Source organism: Podarcis filfolensis (genome assembly GCF_964270895.1).
Source record: "Podarcis filfolensis genome assembly, chromosome: 3".
NCBI classification, from domain to species: domain Eukaryota; kingdom Metazoa; phylum Chordata; class Lepidosauria; order Squamata; family Lacertidae; genus Podarcis; species Podarcis filfolensis.
The window spans coordinates 47740386-47761258 of NC_139606.1; the positions used below are offsets into that span (position 1 = coordinate 47740386).

Genomic DNA, 20873 nt, shown 5'->3' on the forward strand with positions numbered 1-20873 from the left:
CTCATTCAACACCCTGCAATGCAGGAATCTTTTGCCCAGCGTGGGGCTTGAACCCAGATTAAGAGTCTATTCTGCTTGTCTCAACTACCACATCAGAGCACCAAAAAATAGTTGAAATGTAAATTTAAGTCTATTGCCTACTTATTGATTTACAAACATATCACCTTTGTCTCTTCTATTCTCATTGCATCTAGCAAATAGTGGAGAACTTCTTGGCTGTCCTGCTGTTGAAATCCCTTAAAGCGAGGAGCCCTGCAAAACGGGAGAGAAGAAATGAGTATGTCTCTAGCAGATGAGTTTTCAGATTCAATAATAAAATCATACGTTTTCTAAATAAGGTAATTTATATACAAATGTGTGTTTGCTAAGGAATCAAAAGAAAACCATGGCCAAAAAGAGAAAACCACAACAAGAAACAGGAATATATAAAGGTGAAAGGGAGGTGGAAAGCATATAAGCTTCAATATGAGACATAGCTGAGAGGCAACAAAACTCAAAACTGTAGGGGCAACGCTTGAGAAAAGAAACAAACTTATCACAGTGGTGTCAAGTTTCTTCTATACAAGTGAATGGCTGCCATTTGCTCCTATGACAAAAAATAAATGCTGGAATCGTGGCCAAAACCACCAATCCACCACCTCTGAGATCAAATGGCTGATCTTAAATCTGCAGAGATGTTCACAAATTTATCCAGGCAGCCAATTTTCAGAAGGACAGTCCACAGGGCATTACGATTTTAGAATAAATGCTGGAAATTTACAGACCTTCACTCTGAACACATAATGACATGGGGTTTTTTTAGTTCCAGTAAAAAAAATATTTAAAGGTACTTGAGTTTTGGTATATTGAGGGTTATACAGCACCTATTATAAAGTATATGAAGGCTAATCTTAAAAGTCCTACAATATGTAGAAGAGCAGGTAGCTTGCTTCTTTGTTGAAAAGAGCAGCAGATTATTGTCACATTAGTGCAGCAAACGGGGCATTTCATTAGCAAAGAAAAGGAGTGCACACTACCAGCTGTCTTAGATGCACAATGCCAGGTGCTTAATGAAAATTAAGAATAAGTTTTAGCTCACCATTACCAGCATTGTTCCTATAAAAATATTCAACTTTCCATAAAAAAACTGTGGCCCTGTTCACACATAATAGTAAAATATAGTTAATGGTTTATAATAATCACACCTGAGTGGGCTCTTTCATTCTTCCCTGCTTGCGCTAGGGAGAAGCCATGCAAAGCCAGGCTTTCCTGGTAATCAAACTGGACGTACTGATCATAGTTTGTTAAAACAAACCATGATCCCTGGTTCAGACATAACACAAAGGGAGGGATCAAATTCCCCACTGCCTGCTCCTCCCTCCCCCCCCAGCAAATATACAGAGTAGTGAAAGAGTCCTCTTAGGTGCATTCACAATAAATTGTTAACTGTGGTCTGTCCAAGCAAGACTGCAGAACGCAAATGTGATAGATACATGTATCAGGCTTATAAATAGTGATTAGCCATGGCAAGTAAGTACTGTATTGTCTCAAGGTGAAGAGGCCAGAAAGGATTACAGAAGTTTGATCTTTATTTATTTTAGACCTAAACACAGGTCAGCTACAGACTTTGGTGGACTGATTTCTTAAACTGAAATATTATATTCAGAGTCTGGTCAGTTTTAAAACAAACAGTAATTCTTACTGCAGAATACTATACATCCTTATCTAAGCTGCCCCTGAAAGGCACTATCTCATGGGAAACTGAAACTTGTTTGTAAATACCAGTAAATGTCAAAGCCATTACTTATTTGCGTAGAGAAGTGGAATGGGACACATGCACAACCCCTGTCCACTCCTCTTGATATACAATCCAGAGTATAATTGACAGAACACAGCTTATGGTGATATTTAATAAAACTTGAAGTTATGGGGAAAGAAAGAATTTCCTGCTTTGGCCTGTTCCACCTTTTAATAAAATTAGAAGAACTGATTCCAATTTTTGTTTTAGCCTAAGGAGAGATGTTCTGAACAGTAGGAGCAGCAGAATAATTTTCAGTGTATGTCAGCAACTTGTCCTGTATACAGTAATTTCATTTGTCATTTGCCCAACCAAGGCCTTTTCCATCAAGGTCTTATACAATTGTACCAGTTAGTGAATACAAGAAGAAAAATGTTAGAGCTAGCCCAAAATTTATCATAAAGTATTTCTTTCTGAAGTTTTCCCTTTTTCTCACCTACAGTTGAAAAAGAGGACACCTTGCAGAACATTTTCTGAATCTTCTCTGCCATTTATTGTGACACAAGCCATCAACACACTTTCAACTGGAACTACTTACATTTTCCTCTAAAAAACCTCAGTTTAACTCTGCCCCCCACCCCACCCCACCCCCGGCCATTTTATTCACAACAAGTACTTGTGAAGTAGGCTAGGGCAGGCTGAGAGATGAAGGCTGGGCCCAAGGTCACATACTATAAAGGTGTAATCAACACACTTTTCAATATAAAATGACTAAAGTACAGCAGTTTAAAAATAATACATTTCGTGGTTAAGCCAGTTTAAGGCCTATGAGCAATAAATATTAACGTCTGTTAACATACAATACTGCACTAAAATTCTTAGTGAGAAATGGAAAGATTTCTACAGGAAAGCTTTGTCAAAAAAGCTAAAGAAAGACGAGTGGGGGAGAGTGTGTAGGAAAGGGGAAATAGAAAAGCTCTAATCAGCATTGATATGTTCAGATTTGACAACTAAAAGATGTGCATTCTTGTCTCCTTGAAAATATGCTCCAAGCAAGATCCTTGGCAAAAGTGGAGGACTCTAAGATGGTTGGTTGAACTGACCGTTCACAGATGTGCTAACATATGGAAGCCAGTGTCAATGCGCTACAACCTGTTGTACAGTGTCAGCAGTATAAATGACAGAACAGGTTGAATTCCTGTTAATGGCCATAAGTAGTGAAGGACAACTGTGACAGCTATGTCATGGCAACTCAAGTCTACCATCTCAATGCTCAACATGGTACAAAACAGAACTGTTTTGAATAACACCTAAATATTTAGCCAATACTTAGATATAGCATCTATTCATTTTAAGTGAAGGAGAATTTATTTTAGGTAAAACTTTCATGATTCGATTGTCAGTACATTTAAACCAAATATGCACTGTTAATTATCAACTCCAAGGAAAAAATTAAATGTCAAGACTGCCACCCTGGACTCCTTCAGGGAGGAAGAGCAGGATATAAACTAAACAAACATTTCACTGCATCAACCAAGCATCATCATGGTAGGCATAGAAACAGGTAAACAGAAAAAGAACCAGAATACTCTGATCTGCAAAACAAGAAACAATGTTTTTCTTCATCAAACAAATAGCTTGAAAACTTAATGGTGCAACTTAAGAATGGGTGGGAAAGTTTTGATAAATATTTTTATGGACAATAATAAATATTGTAGTGATATCAATATCAAAGGTTTATCACAAGAAACCAGTATGTCACAAGAAATGCAGTATGTCACCTGTATGCCAGATTCGAGTTAGTAGTGAATTTAAAAAGCTTAGAATTTAAAAATATTTAAAGTCATAACGATCTTAGATTACTTTTTGACCCTCACTTGCAGAGCCCCTTTCAAAGTGCTCCGTGAGACAGCACTTCGAAATGGGCTTAGTGAGACCCAAAAATAAGCCCCTTCCAAAGTGCTTTGCATAGGGCAAGAAGCCTCTGGCCCTTGGACTTAATCAGGTCTGCCAGGTCTCCCCATGTGATCCGTGAGGCTGTTTGAGACAAGCCACAACCACATGGAGAAGGTAGAAGACCAGTTCAGCCAAAAGAGGGTTTGCAAGCATTGCCAATGAACTGATCTGTGGTGCCTGCAAAGCGCTTTGAAAGGGGCTTAGCAAGACTCTTGTTTGAAAGGTGCTGTGCAAGTGCAGGGCAAAATGTCACCTGATGTCATTGTGATATTAGGTAACTGACTTTAAAACTTGGCCCCAGGAAAGCCAAGGGAGATAATGATCCGTCATATCCCCAAGACTGGACAGTAGGTACCACTAATCGGCTGCTCAGCAGAGCCAGCAAACTCTCTTTTGCCTGAGCCAGATTTTTACCTGCCACACATGTGATATCATATATGATGTACAGTGTAGGGAAGATGAGTGTGGCTTGGATGAAGTGGCCTTGTGGACCAAACAGGGAGGCCTGGCAGACCTAATCAGACCCACGGGTCAAAAGTTTCCTATCCCAAATTTATGGGAAGAAAAACAAATGGTGTGTTAGGTAATGACATTGAAGAAACATTTACATAGGGTAGGATAGAATTTGAAACTCCTTTGAATCTTTGATAGCCTTCTTGGATTGCAAGAGTAGTTGTAACCACAAATATTAAAACATGCTTAAGAATTTTCTTTTTTAAAGTGTAGATATTTTAGAAACTTAAGGTAGTTGTATACTAACAGCACCTCATCCTACATAATTGTAGAGAGGCAGGATAACAGAATTCTAAAAATAGGAAATTATCTTGTTCCTATTAATTGTAAATTTAAAATTAATGGAGAAGGAGGGGCAGGGGAGAAATGCCTCCCATTCATTTGTTTAGCTCTGGATACCACTAAATGGTACCCATGGGTCCCACTTCACCCTTGGACACTTCCCTTGGTTCCTGTCAAGGCCCTCTGTCCTTAGCACCAGCAAAATAACAGTTTTATCAAAGGTGCATCTAACAGTGGAATTCCAGAATGTTTGCTCAAAAGTCTCATTGAATTCAGCAGCACTTGCTTCACAGATCTTAAGTCACAGATTTAAGGCTGCAATCCTAAATGTATGTAACTAGGAAGCAAGCGCCATTTAAAACAGTGGCACCTATTTCCAAGTAAACACAGTGGAGAATCTCAGGTCCAAGAGCTAAATGAAACTCTTCAGATTTCTATTTACTTCTCAGTACTCTCCCTAAGCCACACCTCTCTCTGGCCCCGTTCCCATGCCTTTCCTGAGTGCTTTTGCCTGGCTGGAATATGTGTCCTCAAAGTGTGATAATTATTACCTTGCTTGGGGATAAGTGTGTGTATGTTGGTGTGTGCATGAACACACATCCCTCCATTGCTCTGCCCACATACATTGTTCTACCCACTTGACCTGTGGAACCACCCACCACTAGAATGCAGTCCATAGAAGGTTCTTTGTGAAGGAACATGGCCTTGAGGCTGAAAATTGTATATATGATTTACAGATGTATAGGATTATGTAGCTGATGCCTTAAAAAATATCTAGAGCAAAAAGAAGTGACACATATACTAAGTGGTGGTGTTTTTCAATCTGAACCATCTGTGATTATCCAGAAAAAGAACCAAGATGAGACAATTTCCTCTTTTGCCTGCTATGTGACCTTCTCCTTTTCTTACAAACTACTGGATTTTCTAAGCTCCAAATTACAAGACACCATAGTTATCACTGCATTATTGCTAATAAAGAAAACGTTACCCAGCAATTCTAAAGCACAAGTTTGGGTTTTTTAAAAACACCACTAACTGCATTTTTTGAGCACACCAAGCAAAAACAAAGCTCCACTTTCCTATTCAGCTGAAAATCTACTCAATAGCAAGGAGTACTGCCATAATACCTGGCTTCACAATTTCTTCCACTGATAAAATTACCCAGCCGTAACAAATAAAAGAATTATTTATGTCCTCTTAGTACATAAATGTTGTGTGAGCCACTAAGTCTCTAGATAAGTCAAAAGTCTGCATCCCTAATATTCAGAATAGTGGAAAACAAACAGAAGGGCCCTGTAGCTATGCACACAATCTGTCTTAGCAAAACGTCTGACAGCTGCAACACTAACAAAATTAACAGTGGATGAATTAGTACCAGACGCAGAACAGTTGCTATAGAAAGAATCATCAATTTCTTTCTTTTTTCCTCAATAACCTAACAGTTAAGAGGGGAAAACTCGTATAAAAATCATTGCCATTTTATTTCAACATGATACGCCATAATAAATTTCTACTGATCTAAATAAAAAGGATTATGTTAGGCAAAGCATCTCAAATTTAATATGTGGATGCCATGCATGTGAAACATGCTACCAACGTGAAGTTGCTCTTACTTTTGACAGAGCTGGCTGAAAAGAACTTTGGGAGAAAGAGGCCCTTTTCCAGTTTCTTTCATGCTGTGAAGGAACAGGAACATAGCTGAAGTCAGTGGCCCAGGACTTGAAAGGTTCACTACCAAAGGTTCCTTGAGGATCAAAATAAATATCAGACGTTAATTCACAGTACTTCCTCTTAATTTATAAATTTAAACTAAACAGTTGATGAAACAGCTAATTAAAATTAGGAAAAGGGGGGAACCCTAAACCTCTCAAGGTTGGCACTTTATGTGTAAAGAAAAACAATTTGTAGAATCCTATATTTAAAATATAGCATTTTGCTGGAGGACGGTCTACTTGGTGAGCATTCTGAACAAGCAAACAATGAACAAAGCAAGATTTAACATGCCTTGCCATGTATCAACATAAGGAGGTACAATATATAGACTAAAATACATTTTACAAGGATATTTTTTTTAAAAAGTCAAGTGTGATTTTTAATTTTGTTTTAGAGATGAGCATGAAAAAGACATATGTGGGTTGAAATGTTATTCGGAGACAAAATTGGACATCAGTTTCTCCTTAAAACAGTGGTTTTCAACCAGTGTGCCATGGCACCCTGGGGTGCCCTGAAGGATGGTCAGGGGTGCCGCAGGCAACACTGGCCTCTGTCCCTCTTTCCTTTTGATGCCCTCTTGCATCTCTGCCTCCCAAAGGCTTGCATGGCTGTTTGTTGCAGTAGTCCTGGCTACAAGTTCCCCCAGGTGGATGGCGCCTCTGGGGCTGGCCAGGGGTGCTGGTTGCCAGAAACTGCAAGCAGGAGCCCAGTCAGTCGGCCCTTGCTGTTGGGAATGGACAAGTGAGAGGCCGGGCAGGCAAGCAGGCACTGCACTGACCTTTCTTGTGCTTGTTGTGTGCAAAGCCTGCCTTGGAGCTGAGTACCCAGTGCTGAAGTGGAGCCTTTACACCCGGCAGCACCCGCTGCTGCCTCCCAAGGTAAGGTGCCGGCCTCACATTCACCTTTGGCTAGCCTCCATTGGGCCACTAAGGCTGGAGGCATCCTCTTCCCAAGCCACTGTGGGGCAGTGTGAGGAGGCACCTCTCTTTGGGACGTGGGGGGGGGGCAGCTCAGAGAGCAGGGTGGCAGAGGAGTGGGGAGAGGAGAGGAGGTTTGAAAAAGGTGAGAGGCTGCCAGCTATGCAGACACGGGGTGACATAACTGGGCTCTTGAGCCCCACAGGGGCACCACATTAAGAATGTAGTTGGTCAAGGGAGCCTTGGACTCAAAAAGGTTGAAAACCTCTGCTTTAAGAAATAAGAACACTGCTAAATCTCAAGGTCCATCTAGCCTCACATCCTGTTCCAACAGCGACCAGATGACTACAGGAAGCTGGAAAGCAAAACTCAAGTTACACTTCTCTTTTAATTTAGCAGAACATCACCCCAGTCACTAATTTTATAGAACAATATGTCTAAAAACTAAAGTAGAGGCAGATATCGTGATCACTGAATAAATATTAAATTGGTCAAGAATATATTCACCATTATCATTTTTCAATGTCCAGTCAATGCCATTCCCAAAGGAGGGTCCTCTGAATATTTCACACAAAGCATTTCTCACTAAATGCTTACCAGTTGAGATGCAGGACTCTGGCCAATTTTAAGCTTTGTCCCCTTTTCTTTAACTTCACACATTAGTTCATTTAACAAGTGTGTCTGTGCCATGTTCTAAAGAAAAAAGGAAGGAAAAGGTTATAGATGGCATTTATTTGTTAACTGGCCTACTCTTAACAAATTATTATTGAAAGTGAATTTATACTGTGGCAAGCATAATTCTCCTTAATGGCAGTAGAATAATCACAATCCAAAGAGCTCCTTTAGAACATATGTCCAGCGAGGCTTCTGACCATTTCTTTAATGTGCAGCTGCCTATGCCACATCAAAAACTGCTTTCAAAATTCCCTCAAGTTTCAAGTTCTGCAAACTGCCATTATAAAAATACATACTTCAAATTCTAACTGGTCACACAGTTAGCAGCAACAAAACTCCTGCTTCTACACTAGCTGCTCAGTTCAAAATTATCAGTTTCTTCACTCAACAAATAGATCAGCTAGATGACATCTTTAGATCAATGTTTCTCCTTATTCTTCCTCTGTTCCATTTAGGAGCTCATTTATTTTGACTTTTTTAAAATAATAAAAAAAGAGCAGCACAACTCCAGCAATAGTAGATCACCTTTGTGCTACAGTTTAATTAAAGCTGGTCCTTGCACTTCTCCTTATCTCCCACTACCCCTTGAAATGCAACTACTACAAGAATAAAGGTACTGATATATTGCTAAGTAATATAAAATAATTGAAGTGTGAAAGTTCAGAAAACAGGATGGAGCTGTCCTAGGTAGCCAGTGCAGCAGCAGAAGGCTAACAAGGAAATTCATTATGCAGTCTTACCAAATTTTTATCAGTATGTTTCGGAACCCAAGACAAAAATAAGTGCAACCTGCAGCCTTAATGAAATACACAGGTGTATTTCAGAATACGGTGGTGCATCTTAATTCTTACCTGCATGACAGCATTAAAGAAGCATGTGTTCCCTAGGTTATTAATGCCTTTAACCGGAACTGATGCCCAACTAGAGCTGATGCCTTTGCCCTTTAATATGTCACTTGCTTCATTGTTTTCTCCATGTAACCATATAATTTTTGATGATGAACCTTTAATAGAAAAGAAATAGCAGTAACAACTATGGGTAGAAAGTCACTGTGTGCTTATGAAAGTGATATAAAAGACAAAGCAGTGAAGACTTATCCACAGATGCTTGATCAATAAAACCTAATTAGAATAACACCAAGTTCCTTAGGGTATTTGAACACACTTTTTTGAGTCTGGGATCAGCTAGCACATGTACCATCACATGTGCTGAATACCATGTTTGTACTCTTGACATAGGAAGGTTTGCTAGTCAGAAACTTATTGTCCTGTCATATTAGCTGTTCTCAAACTCATAAAAGCGTGTAAGCAAAATGTTCAAACTACAGGCAATATCTGAACTTTCAATATCTGAGCATTGCAGAGAGTTGACTATATGTCCCTTGGGTTCCCTTCCAACTCATGCTTCTATGAACTACATGTTCAAGGGAATTTCTGATTCCCTTTTCTTTAACAGAAGTCTAAAACTTTCCCCAAAGGACCAGATTAGAGATACACCTTAACTGTGTATCTTGGATGTAATTTTACTGTTATATTTTGTGGTACACCCACTGGGCTTTGCTGGAGCAATGCGATTGATAGATAGATGGATTGATTGATTGATTGATTGATTGATTGATAAATAAATAAATAAATATCAATTTTGAAAGCAGCTTAGGGTATGGTATGGAATTATCCGTTAAAAGGAGAGAAAAAATTGGCGGGGCTAGCACGTGCACCTTGAACAAGCCTTATAAATAATGGTAAAACCGTCATGTGTGAAGTGGCTCTCAGCCTTTATCCCAAACCAGCCACACATTTAGGTGTTCTCTGCTATGAGGGCTATACTTATATATAACTATATATCTAAATGAGGGTTATATATAGGTGTTGGCAGATCATATGATTAAAAAGGCTTTAAAAATCTAAAGGCTATACCAGACTCATACATGTAGGGCAATTTCTGTGTCTTGCAATACTTCATATATTTTTTCAAGTTCATAGTAACATGCACTGTGTACACGACTCCAATTTTCAAGACGTGTAAGACACATGGTATCTATGGCCCAAAGAATTATGGACAGCAGATCATATATATATGGCCACTGATTCAAAGGGCAGCAACAATGCTGTTCTATTAGCAAAGTCATTTGAGGCTGAAAAACTATTATCCCGCCAGGCGTGCTCCGCTAACTTGAGACTTCGGGGTGGGGAGGATGATGCATATACCCAAGCATAACCCCAGTTTTCAACCCCTTAAAGTAAGAGAACCCTTAAACATTAAAACACAGTTCAGAGAACAGCATTACTTTCTGAAATAATCCTGAATATTCTGGGTTGGACACGTGAAAAGTTAGTTATCAATGGAGCCAAACAGTCATGACTTAGTATCATGTTGTTGGTCATCATGGTCATTTCAACCATCAATATAAAGAAATATACATCCTATCCATTCTATACAGAATGCACATAGATACACCATTAAAAGTCAGTGTCAGCCAATTTATAGGTACGTATAGATTTTAAAATGCAAACCAAAATATTTAAGTTTCTTTATTTCATTGACAATCAGGTCACTACAGTCCCCTATATTATCCTTGATGAACATTCTTCTCAGTTTTTAGTCATGACTTAAGTCCTATTGATTTAAATGGGAACCAAGTGCAAGTAACAGTCTACAGTCTACAAACTTCCATTATTTCCCTTAATATATCCAAGAATCATACAACACTCTCCTCACAGCCTCTGTTGACTATTATACTATGTCTGAAGGGCCTTTCATGGAACTTATAAAATGCAGAGTATATGCCAGATGCTAGAAAGTCTAGTTCATAAATATTCCAGTGGTGGCAGAATTGAGAATCGTGCAGCACAATTCAACACATTCCACTCAGACATTAGTCCCATTAAGTTAATTCTGACTTACTTCCAGGCAAGTATGTATAGGATTGTAGCCTTAGCACCCTGCCCATCAGGAGAGCAAGAGCTCAAATAAGTTTGCAGCAGATCTTCAACAACTGGATGGATATCATGTTTTCCCTATAACATACTTGCACTGTTCTCTGCCCACCACAGTTCACCATGTGACACGGACTTGTTAATTTAGAACAAGATGAAGCGACTGCTTGCTATTTGCCTTAAACCTTTAAAATCCAATATATTTAAACAAACTGTAATATAATGTGCTACCAGTACGGTGTCCTTGTATTTCCCTATTTGCCTTATTGCTTAAATATATATGGGGCAGTGAAGTTAGACAGCCATTAACTTGTAGCCTAGAGGTAATAAGAATACTTGAGACACAGTATTTAGCCTAGATTTCTACTAGCAACTTTCATACTGTCATGGCTGCTGTACTAAATATGAACATTACTGACATCTGCAGCATTTCAAGTATTGATTAACAATGCATGTCAATGTGAACAAGTTATGGACTTAATGGATGCCAAGAGCTGCAGTGCTGCAATCTACATTTTGACATATGAATTCATATATTTGCCCTAATGAGTTACATACTGAGGACTCATTAAGTGTTCTTGAGAAATAACTAAACAGACCTATTTACATTAACAGAACTCTCATACTGAAAGATTTCTCTATGCATTACCCTTAGATACTTACATCCTGTCGAAAAATAGGGAGGTGGTTTGGGAGGGCGGGGGGACTATAATTAAATAATGAAAGAAACCAAATACGATTAAATATTCCTATTATAGCTGACATAAGATGGCTGGAATGATTTCCCTGCCTTCCAGTCAAAGCACATTTTTTTTGAAATTATGCCTGGGTTTGCAAAAGATGCAATTTCATTTTTGACACCACCCCCACTGCCTGATGCTCATAATGAGGCAGTTCATATAGAATACACCCAAGTTCACTAATAGAGGCCAGTAAAAAGCAAACGAGACATGCCAGGAGATTCAGGAGCTGCTTTACGGAGCTAGTTCTCTTTGTATAAGTGTGTGTGTGTGTGTGTGTGTGTGTCAGTGAGAGAGAGAGATGAATCAACTGCATATTCAATATATTAGTGGAAACATACTTGTGCTGCACTTCATACAATTGTGTGTGATGTTTTCTGCATGGATCAGCTGTGTGATCAAGTTCTCCATAAAGAACTTGGTGATGCAGCTGATCCTGCTTTGTCTCTAAGATCAGAAACCTGAGTGGTGCATTCTCCAAATGCAGCACCCATAAAAACCTCATTCACAAAGCAAGTCTCTAAAATCTCCAGTGACATAAAACTTATACAACACATTTAATAATATATCTCACCTAAACAGAGCTCAACAGAGCACACATGGCTCCCCACCCCTGGCAAATGCTATCCTCACAACAATTATGTGAAAGAAAGCTAGGCTGGAAGATAAACCCACTGAGCTTTATCACTAACCAGAGATTTGAACCCTGGATGCGTTTGTCTAAACCCAGCATCTTTTTACTACCTTATACTGGCTCTTTTCTTTTAAAAGTAAATTAAAGTAGAAAGAATTTTTGCCAAAGTAAAAAAATAATACATAAACCTACTGGTTATTTTTTATTTTAAAAAAGTCAAAATTGTGTACATAATCTGCATATTGGACTACCACAGTTGTTTCATTTATCCATCGGCATTCAACAACATCTGGGACAACATCTTAAAGTAAACAATGCTCACAAGGCCATCTGGACAAAACTGCAGGCAAAAATTAGAGCAGAAGCATATGGAAAAGCAGATTTTTCTCTCCCCTTCAGCAGTGCAGGATGACAAATGTCAAACCTAGATCTGTCCACGCTTCACTGTGCTATGCTTTGCAGCACCACCTGGCTCTCCTTGTACAGCCACCAAATATGGACAGCACTGCCACAGAGGACCATATCTGGAGGGCAAACTCAATAAAAGCATTTCATTTCATGGTTAAATGACAGCTTCACACAAGTAGCAAGGTTCTGTTTACTGAATCTCAAATGTGAATCATTCAGTAGTGGGGGGGTGTGGAGAGAATAAAACAAAACCCACCACAAAAAACAATGACTATGAACAGGACAGCTTTGTTACTAAGACATGAATACCCATATAATTATAAAATGCAGGAAGCCATAATTACACATCCAAACAGCACATTAGCTTAGCAGATCAGGAAACTGGAAATATAAAGAAAATGTGTTTTGTCAGTTCTTAAAATCCAATCCATAACCCAGACTGAAATCCTAAACACACTTAACTGAACTCACTGAACACAGTGGGAATTACTTCTGAATAAACATGCATAGGCATCCACTGCAATTTAAGGTGAAGTGTGAGGATGTTCAGTGGGACTTAAACTGAAGAAAACATGAACAGGATCTGACTGTTAGTTCAACTGCCCTAAGAAATGAAATCTACATACTTTGGCTTAGCTGATCTTCACCTGAAACATTCTGCTTTTAACAGATGTGAGAAGCATTTACATGTTCATTGGTAATTTGAACTCTAGAGAATTCTTAAATCTGGCAGGTCCAGTCCTCTGACCAAAGAATTCTGTTCCTTGAACCATTTTATAAACCTCTTTAACATTCAGAGAGGGTTATATCCAGCACAGCATTCAGTTAAGGCCACACAGGCACAGGAAGTTCCCAACTTCCTTCTCCTCACTGCAGACCCTGATGCACTTTCTAAAGGCAATGGACCCTTAAGAAGTGTTTGGGAAGTGAGATCCCAGACTGTGGGGGAATTGGAGGAGGTTAGGCATAGGCAGCCATTTGAAGAATGTCCCCACTGAGTTCAATGTGATTTACTCTGTCTCAGGAAACTTTGTAATGAAGTTATATTCTTTTTAAACATTTCAGTCTTACAATGTAATTTTTTTTTAGTTAGAAAAGCCACAGATCTACTACAACTATCTATGTTTACAGAATACAGTATTCACTTCACTGACATACAAGACTGGCAGGACTTCTGCATCAATTTGCTTTAACCATGTTTCTTAGAAGAACTCTGTCTTCTGTACACACGTTTCCCATATTCTTCCTGAAACAATAATTTAACAGGATGGGCAGATGGTATAAAAGTAAAAAGAAAACAAATGTTCACAGTTTTTCTTTTATCAGGGGATTATTTTGTTGTTGTTGTTGTTTTCCATTAAGTAAAATAAAAGGGGGGGGGGGAGAGAGAGATCAGGGAACATGTTTCAAGGTCAATGCTTTTCTCTAATGAATACTTCTCTGGAATAAAAAACAAGGTTAATAGCTTTCTTTCCTTTTAGCACATTCACACAATGCTGTATTATAAACATATTGCCATTATATTACAGAAAATTAAGAAAAACTGAAGCAGCAGTTTTCCCCCCAATACTATGAAAAGGTTAAGATTTTCTAATTTAAATGAGAAAAAACAAGTGAATGCTCCATTCTTAAATGGTTGGTAAGACAATTGTGCCATTTTTTCCATACTATACTATAACACCACTGCATCAAAGAATTAAAATGGCAATTTATTTATAGGGCAATGACAGAATAAATGGGTATTGCTCAATTTCATGAAGCAAGCACAAGCCCCATCAGAATGGAGATATTATCCGCAGCACTTAGTGATAAACTCTCTAGATCGAGTTCTTTTACATAATCCCAGGCTTGACTTCACCTTCCAATGTTGAGGTATTGCCTATTTCAAATTAAGCAATGAAACTTAAATAGTTTTTAACTGAGTCATCGCATCTGTAAGAAAATTCTCCTTACTTGACTGGCAGGGTCCCAAAGGATCAAGAGGCATCCCAGTTACAGAGTGTCCTTCTCAAACCAGGTTTATTTAGTCTTCAGGAGACAAGTGAAAACCATTCCATCATATTCCATTCCATCCACCTTTATATTTTAAGTTGAAGAGTTATTTTTAATTTCTTGCCTGTGCTTCTCTTTTTAATTGTAGTGTTATGCCATGAGTTTTATAGATTTTGGCCACAATCCACAGCTGAATTAAGTGTGCTTAAACCCATTGATTAAGTCTTCTTGGATTATAGTAATTATTAGTTGTTTTGTTTTAAATCATGCACTTCATTTTAAACTAATCCAAGATTTTTTCACTGTGGAGTGGTGTAACACATTTAAGCAATAAAAAATGAGATTTGAGATGGTTTCATCAAAATGTTTTGCTAAGAGAACATGGGGCTGAAATCCCGCATGACTAAATCCCCCTGATTTTAATGGATTTACTCTGATCAAATCTGCATTCAACCCTATGTTCTCACCCAAATACATCACATTCTAATAAAGCACGGGATCCACCTAACCAGTCCTTTCAGTGGAAGCCCTGCACAAGGACTTCTGCTTGCACAACAAGGCTTTCCTCCCGCTCCCTGCCTACACACCTCCTACCCACCCAAAATTGGCTCTGGAAGAATTGAGAAAATACTCAAAACAGCATGGGAGTGATCTTTCCATCTGGCAAGCGGCAATGTTTGTGCAGACAGAACAACCGGAAGACTGCAATATTGAATTCCACCCACTTAGTTCAGGATTCTGTTTCCAACTCTGGCAAATTCACAAACAGAACATGATGGAAATGATAATTTATTTGCCCAGAACACCTTTAAAAGACTTAAATTACATCCGCAATAAAATAAAAATAAATAGGAGCCTCCAGAGTGCATTGCAATAGCATCATCAATATTTTATAGTGTTCTCCTTCTGCAGAATATGATCAGACCCGTTCTCAAGGGAGATATTTGGAACAGTAACATGTTTCTGGATCAGTTAAGCAAAAAAAATAGATAGCTATTATAACTATTTCCCATCAATTTCTTCAAGTGCCTGATTAGATATAACCTGAACAGAACTCTTCCTAGAATGTTTTAGACTTAGTGTTTGTGCACACACACCCCTCCTCCTATTTCTCACCCCAACAGAGAAAGTAATAAATAAGCTGGATATCCTATGTTTCTTTGAACGCTGGACTACAAAAAAAACAACAACCACTAGTCAGACTATTTATTCGCATTATCTACTTCTATTGAGATACACTACTCAAAAAAGTCAAAAGCTTATATAAATCTACATAGAGAGGTAATATAAACCTACAAAGTTTAATTACACATAGTTTGCAAAAATGCTATTTATAAAAATTGTACACCACTTAGCAAAAATCTTCAAGTGATTTACATAAAAATGCAGTAAGTTATAGAAATATTCAATATATTAGTGAAAAAACCAGCACATTTTAAACAATAATTAATACTCAGTGTCAATGTTACGAATCTCAAAACATCAAGCTGCATTGCAAATTTTACAGAAACTCTGCCACAAGCAACGAAGGCAAGTACGACATAAATAAAAATGGTTTTCCTGTTCCCATAAACTGAAAGAAAAGATGCAGAAAAAATAATCTGTGTAAGCTTTGTTTCCAGTGATCAAGCACACCCTTGTTTCTAATTTCCCCCATTCCTAGAAAAGACTGGCATTCAAACTGTAGCAGCTCAGCATGGTTCCTGTGTGTTACATGTGCACTGGGTTCATGTGAAACTCACAAGTGTGCCATCACAACAATAATGCACCTGCTTTTCTGGCAAATAAAACATAATGGCCTGCTAACCTTTTCCACAAAACTAGGTTCTGCTGAGTGGTTACTCCTTACAAAGCCCTTGCTTTATTCTTCCATGTTGTGCCAAACATGCCCTTTTAACCAAACAGATTACTTTTTAAAAGCCAGGGCAGGGAATTGGAGGATGGAGAAAGCAAAGAAAACAACATATTGTTGGATATGGTAAACCACTAGATCATAGTTGAAATCCACACAGCTGCAAGCATTCTTTTGGGAAACCCCACACTTGGGCTTATCTCAATTGCTTAATGTAATTCCCTGGGTCAGTCATGTAGAAGTAATGTAATTTTCACATTTCTGCAGCTAAAGTTTAATCTTTACGAACTGCCAAGTGGAAAGACAGGGTCCTGCTGCCACTCTAGTCCTTCGCATCCACACCAATCACAAGCATTTTGCTTTTTTCATTCCTCAAAATGTACCCAACAGGATATCTGTGTTCTCAACACCCGCACCGCAACATCTTTGCCTTCCCTTCAAATGAATTCTCAATTAAACTGGAACAGGACAAAGTTGCCATGCCCAAGTTCTCGTATTCTTGTTGGGCACATGGTATTTAGAAAGCTTTCCATGTAACAAAGGTGGCAAAGTTATTTTTCAACACACCATCATATAGCTTATATGTTGATAAAAGAACCGGTGCTGTTTGAACCACAAATACAGCAATTTTTCTTCCTAAGGGAAAAACGGCTATTTTCATGGACCTTTTGTTATCATCCTTTATATTCCTAGTACAAGGCTCTTCTAATCACCTCTTGTAAGATGAAACCTGTTGCAATACAAAAGCTACAGCCAAAAAAAGTATGCATTCTGCTTAAAAGCTATAGTAAGTTAGGTAAAGGTAAAGGGACCCCTGACCATTAGGACCAGTCGTGACCGACTCTGGGGTTGCGCGCTTATCTCGCTCTATAGGCCGAGGGAGCTGGCGTTTGTCCGCAGACAGCTTGCGGGTCATGTGGCCAGCATGTCTAAGCCGCTTCTGGTGAACCAGAGCAACCCACGGAAACGCCATTTACCTTCCCGCCAGAGCAGTACCTATTTATCTACTTGCACTTTGAGGTGCTTTCGAACTGCTAGGTTGGCAGGAGCAGGGACCGAAAAACGGGAGCTCACCCCGTCGCGGGGATTCGAACCGCCGACCTTCTGATGGGCGAGCCCTAGGCTCTAGGTTTAACCCACAGAGCCACCCGCGTCCCTTTCATAAGTTACTTAGTAACTTAGGAATAGTAAGTCACTTAGGTACATAACTTAGTAAATTACTTAGTACATTACTTAGGCACATAACTTAGTAAGTTACTTAGGCACATAACTTACTTATGTATATCCTAGGCTCTATGGTTTAACCCACAGAGCCACCCGCGTCCCTTTCATAAGTTACTTAGTAGTAAGTCACTTAGGTACGTAACTTAGTAAATTACTTAGTACATTACTTAGGCACATAACTTAGTAAGTTACTTAGGCACATAACTTACTTATGTATATCCTGTACCTCTTCCTTCATTACAGAATAACCTCTCAAACCTCAATACAACTAGATGTCAGGGTTTTCTAGACAGATGGCTAGAAAGCCTGGCACCGCTCTTTTGCAAGTGAACTACTGAGGTGCTCTGTAGAGTTGTCATTGAGACAGCCCTCATACATACATAATTTTATTTGTATGCTGCCTTTCCATAGTTAAAACTATGCTCAAGGCGGCTGACAACATGTAAAAAAAATACACAATCACAAATGTAACAAAAGTAATCATAAACAATAAATAAAACATCAAAAAGTACAATATTGAAAAAAATCCACATAAATCATATTAAGATCTCAGATAAAGATACAAAAAAGTAGTATCAGTAACAGCAATCCCCCCCAACAAATCTTCCCTGAGCAATTCCCTAGCCCAAGTGTCCGTTCAGCAGCCACAGCTTTTGTAGCTGGAATCAGCCAGGGCCCCACCCTCCCAGGCTAGGTGGGAAAAGGCCTGCGAGGCAGGGAGCAGGTCTTCCAGGACTCACAGCCAAGATGGTCTCTTAAGATTCTCTACTAATTTAGGGGCATAACTTATTAGCACTAAAGATAATTCAGTCGTTTGTTTGCCGCATGACTGTGATGTTGCGGGCCACACGGGACTCTTAAAGGACCTGCTGGATCTGCAAGCCTCATGTTTAATTTCTCAAAAATAAAAAGAGGCATGATATCGACTTTAGCCCCATATAACTTTTATTAACGGAAACTTACTTGATTCATTTCTAGTAACATGTCTTTGGAGGAAGTCGACTATCTGCGCCAAAGCCTTCTTGTTACAGTGTGTTGATAGCTCTTCATTACATTCATAACACCTAGAATAAGGATTTAAGATGTTGTCATAACGATTCTCCAGGCAAATCATTCTTATGACTTTATATGAAGTCATAAAACATTGTGATTCCTTATTTCAGGTAATGTCTATATACAGACTACATGTTACAACTACTATAAACAACATATTCATTTTGGGACCTGAACCAAGCAAATTCCCCACCACCAGCACCACCTAGATCCTACTGATTTTGGCAGTGGCGGCGGCGGCAAAAAGAGACTGTGTAGCCACAATGCTAGGGTGAGCATACTACAGTGCCTGGATGGGGATGTCAACAGTCCCCTCTCCAATCACAGGGAAGGCACAGACAGAAAGGGTTAAAACACCCCTGCTCCCAAACATATGATATTTAGTTTGGCCCTCGGTCACAAGGGATGTCCGAAGCAACATTAGTGCCAATAGAACTTTTGCAGATGAACTGTGATCTATCCCTGGAAAGGAGAGTCCCTCTTAGGTATGAGCAGTGTAGATCACTTTGCTACTGTGAATCTGACTGCTTAAAAAAAGAAAAAAAGAAGAAAAGGCCATGTATGAGAGAGGGGAACATGGGAGAGACTTTGTCCTTCCACAATTCCACAATTCCACCACCTCAACCCCCACCAGGTGGTAGAGTGAGGGCTGGATCCCATAGCCATTACATATGGAGTAATTATCTTCTCAAACTACTACTGGAACCTCTATGCCTGATCCTATTAACCCCTATTAACAGCAGGGGTAATCTTTTTCAGGGGTTGACCTCTGGGAGGTCCAATGTGAAAAGGAGGTGTGGCAATTTCCCTTTTTAAAAGTGACATATTTGGTGGGTCTTCAGGTCACAAAACCCTTTTGGCATCACAGAATCACAACACTGGACCTGCAGGAGTAGCCAGTAAACTACTACTACTACTACTACTACTACTACTACTACTACTTCTTCTTCTTCTTCTTCTTCTTCTTCTTCTTATTATTATTATTATTATTATTATTATTATTATTATTATTATTTTATTGTTGTTTCACAAATTTTGGGGGAGGCCGTAGGGTGGTAAAAAAAACAGTAATAAAGCAGATGACCTATAGGAGCAGAAAAATTTTTTATATATAATATATTTTATATATATAAGACCTCTGGGGAGCAGAAGCTACATTTCAGAGTCCACATTAACAAACTTCACATTCTAACAAGTTATTAGTTTGACCTACTAGAATTATCATTCACAATAAAGCAAAGGACTTTCTTTAACCAGCTTATATTTTCTTGTTGAATAACTAAATCATAAAAAATGTTAGTGCAACTCCAAGAAGAATTTCATGTACGAAAGGAATGAATCATTGTATGTATGCATACCTGTATATTACAGGGTGTACAAGTGTATGTCTTCCCTCACAAACACACACAGCTTCCCCTCTCAAAACATAAAGTTACTTACCATACGATCCATGTGCTGAGGTTGATTACAATGCAATGAGGCTCTTCTAGTGCATTCTGGAAATGCTTAAGCGAATGCTGGCCTTCTGAGTTTTGACTGCAGCCCTGAATTCATTAATAAAAATGTTAAACTATAGTTATCATAACTACTATGTTCTTTAGTAAAATCAGCAAATTTTCTTCTTGTCTTAAGTTTCTGTTCCTGGGCTGACCTGTTGTAGCTTATATGACATTTTGAAGACCCCTGACAAGAACAGCTTCTAAACAACCCAATGCCTAAATAAAGAGTAATTGTTCCAAAAATGTTACTCTGTAATAGAAACAAAATGGCCAAACAATTTCATTGTTTCAAACATATGCACTGCTGTAATTCTGGCTTTTCTTCAAAACATCCAGACAAAAAGACCTAAGGAATAACAAGCTGCTAGGCATACCTAAGCAAGTGTCCAGATGCCACAAATGAACAGAACTCCAAACTCTTAGTCCTAGACTGATTTTTATTGGTACTTTGGTGGAACTCTACTAAATCAATGAGCTGTGTTATATACCTTGTTAGGGGCCAGGGGGCAGGTTAGAAACTATACATATTACATATCTTTAAAGTCACATATTTATTTACCTGAGTACCACATTTGAGGCACAGCCATATGTCAGAAGGCATTACTGGCTCACCATCACATATTCTTCTTTCTTTTAAGCACTCTGAACATATTGACCAGACATTCTGAGCTACTGCTCTCTTCACATTATGCACATCCACTGCCTGGCTTACATGCTGGCATGTCAGACCTATGGAAGTAGTAAAAAAAAAAAAAAAGATGA

General features: G+C 38.8%; 1 protein-coding gene across 5 annotated transcripts in view; it reads right to left on the reverse strand.

Annotated features, from left to right (window-relative positions):
• USP45 (ubiquitin specific peptidase 45) overlaps positions 1-20873 on the reverse strand; it is a 58434-nt gene that overhangs the window by 25649 nt on the left and 11912 nt on the right. For all 5 annotated transcript variants that reach the window (XM_083608330.1, XM_083608327.1, XM_083608326.1 and 2 more), the window contains exons 3-9: positions 20671-20840; positions 20053-20156; positions 18523-18623; positions 8625-8776; positions 7696-7791; positions 6082-6212; positions 165-252 (exon numbers count right to left, since the gene is read on the reverse strand). In XM_083608330.1, coding sequence (XP_083464456.1) covers positions 165-252; positions 6082-6212; positions 7696-7791; positions 8625-8776; positions 18523-18623; positions 20053-20156; positions 20671-20840 — 842 coding nt within the window. The remainder of the gene's footprint in view (positions 1-164; positions 253-6081; positions 6213-7695; positions 7792-8624; positions 8777-18522; positions 18624-20052; positions 20157-20670; positions 20841-20873) is intronic.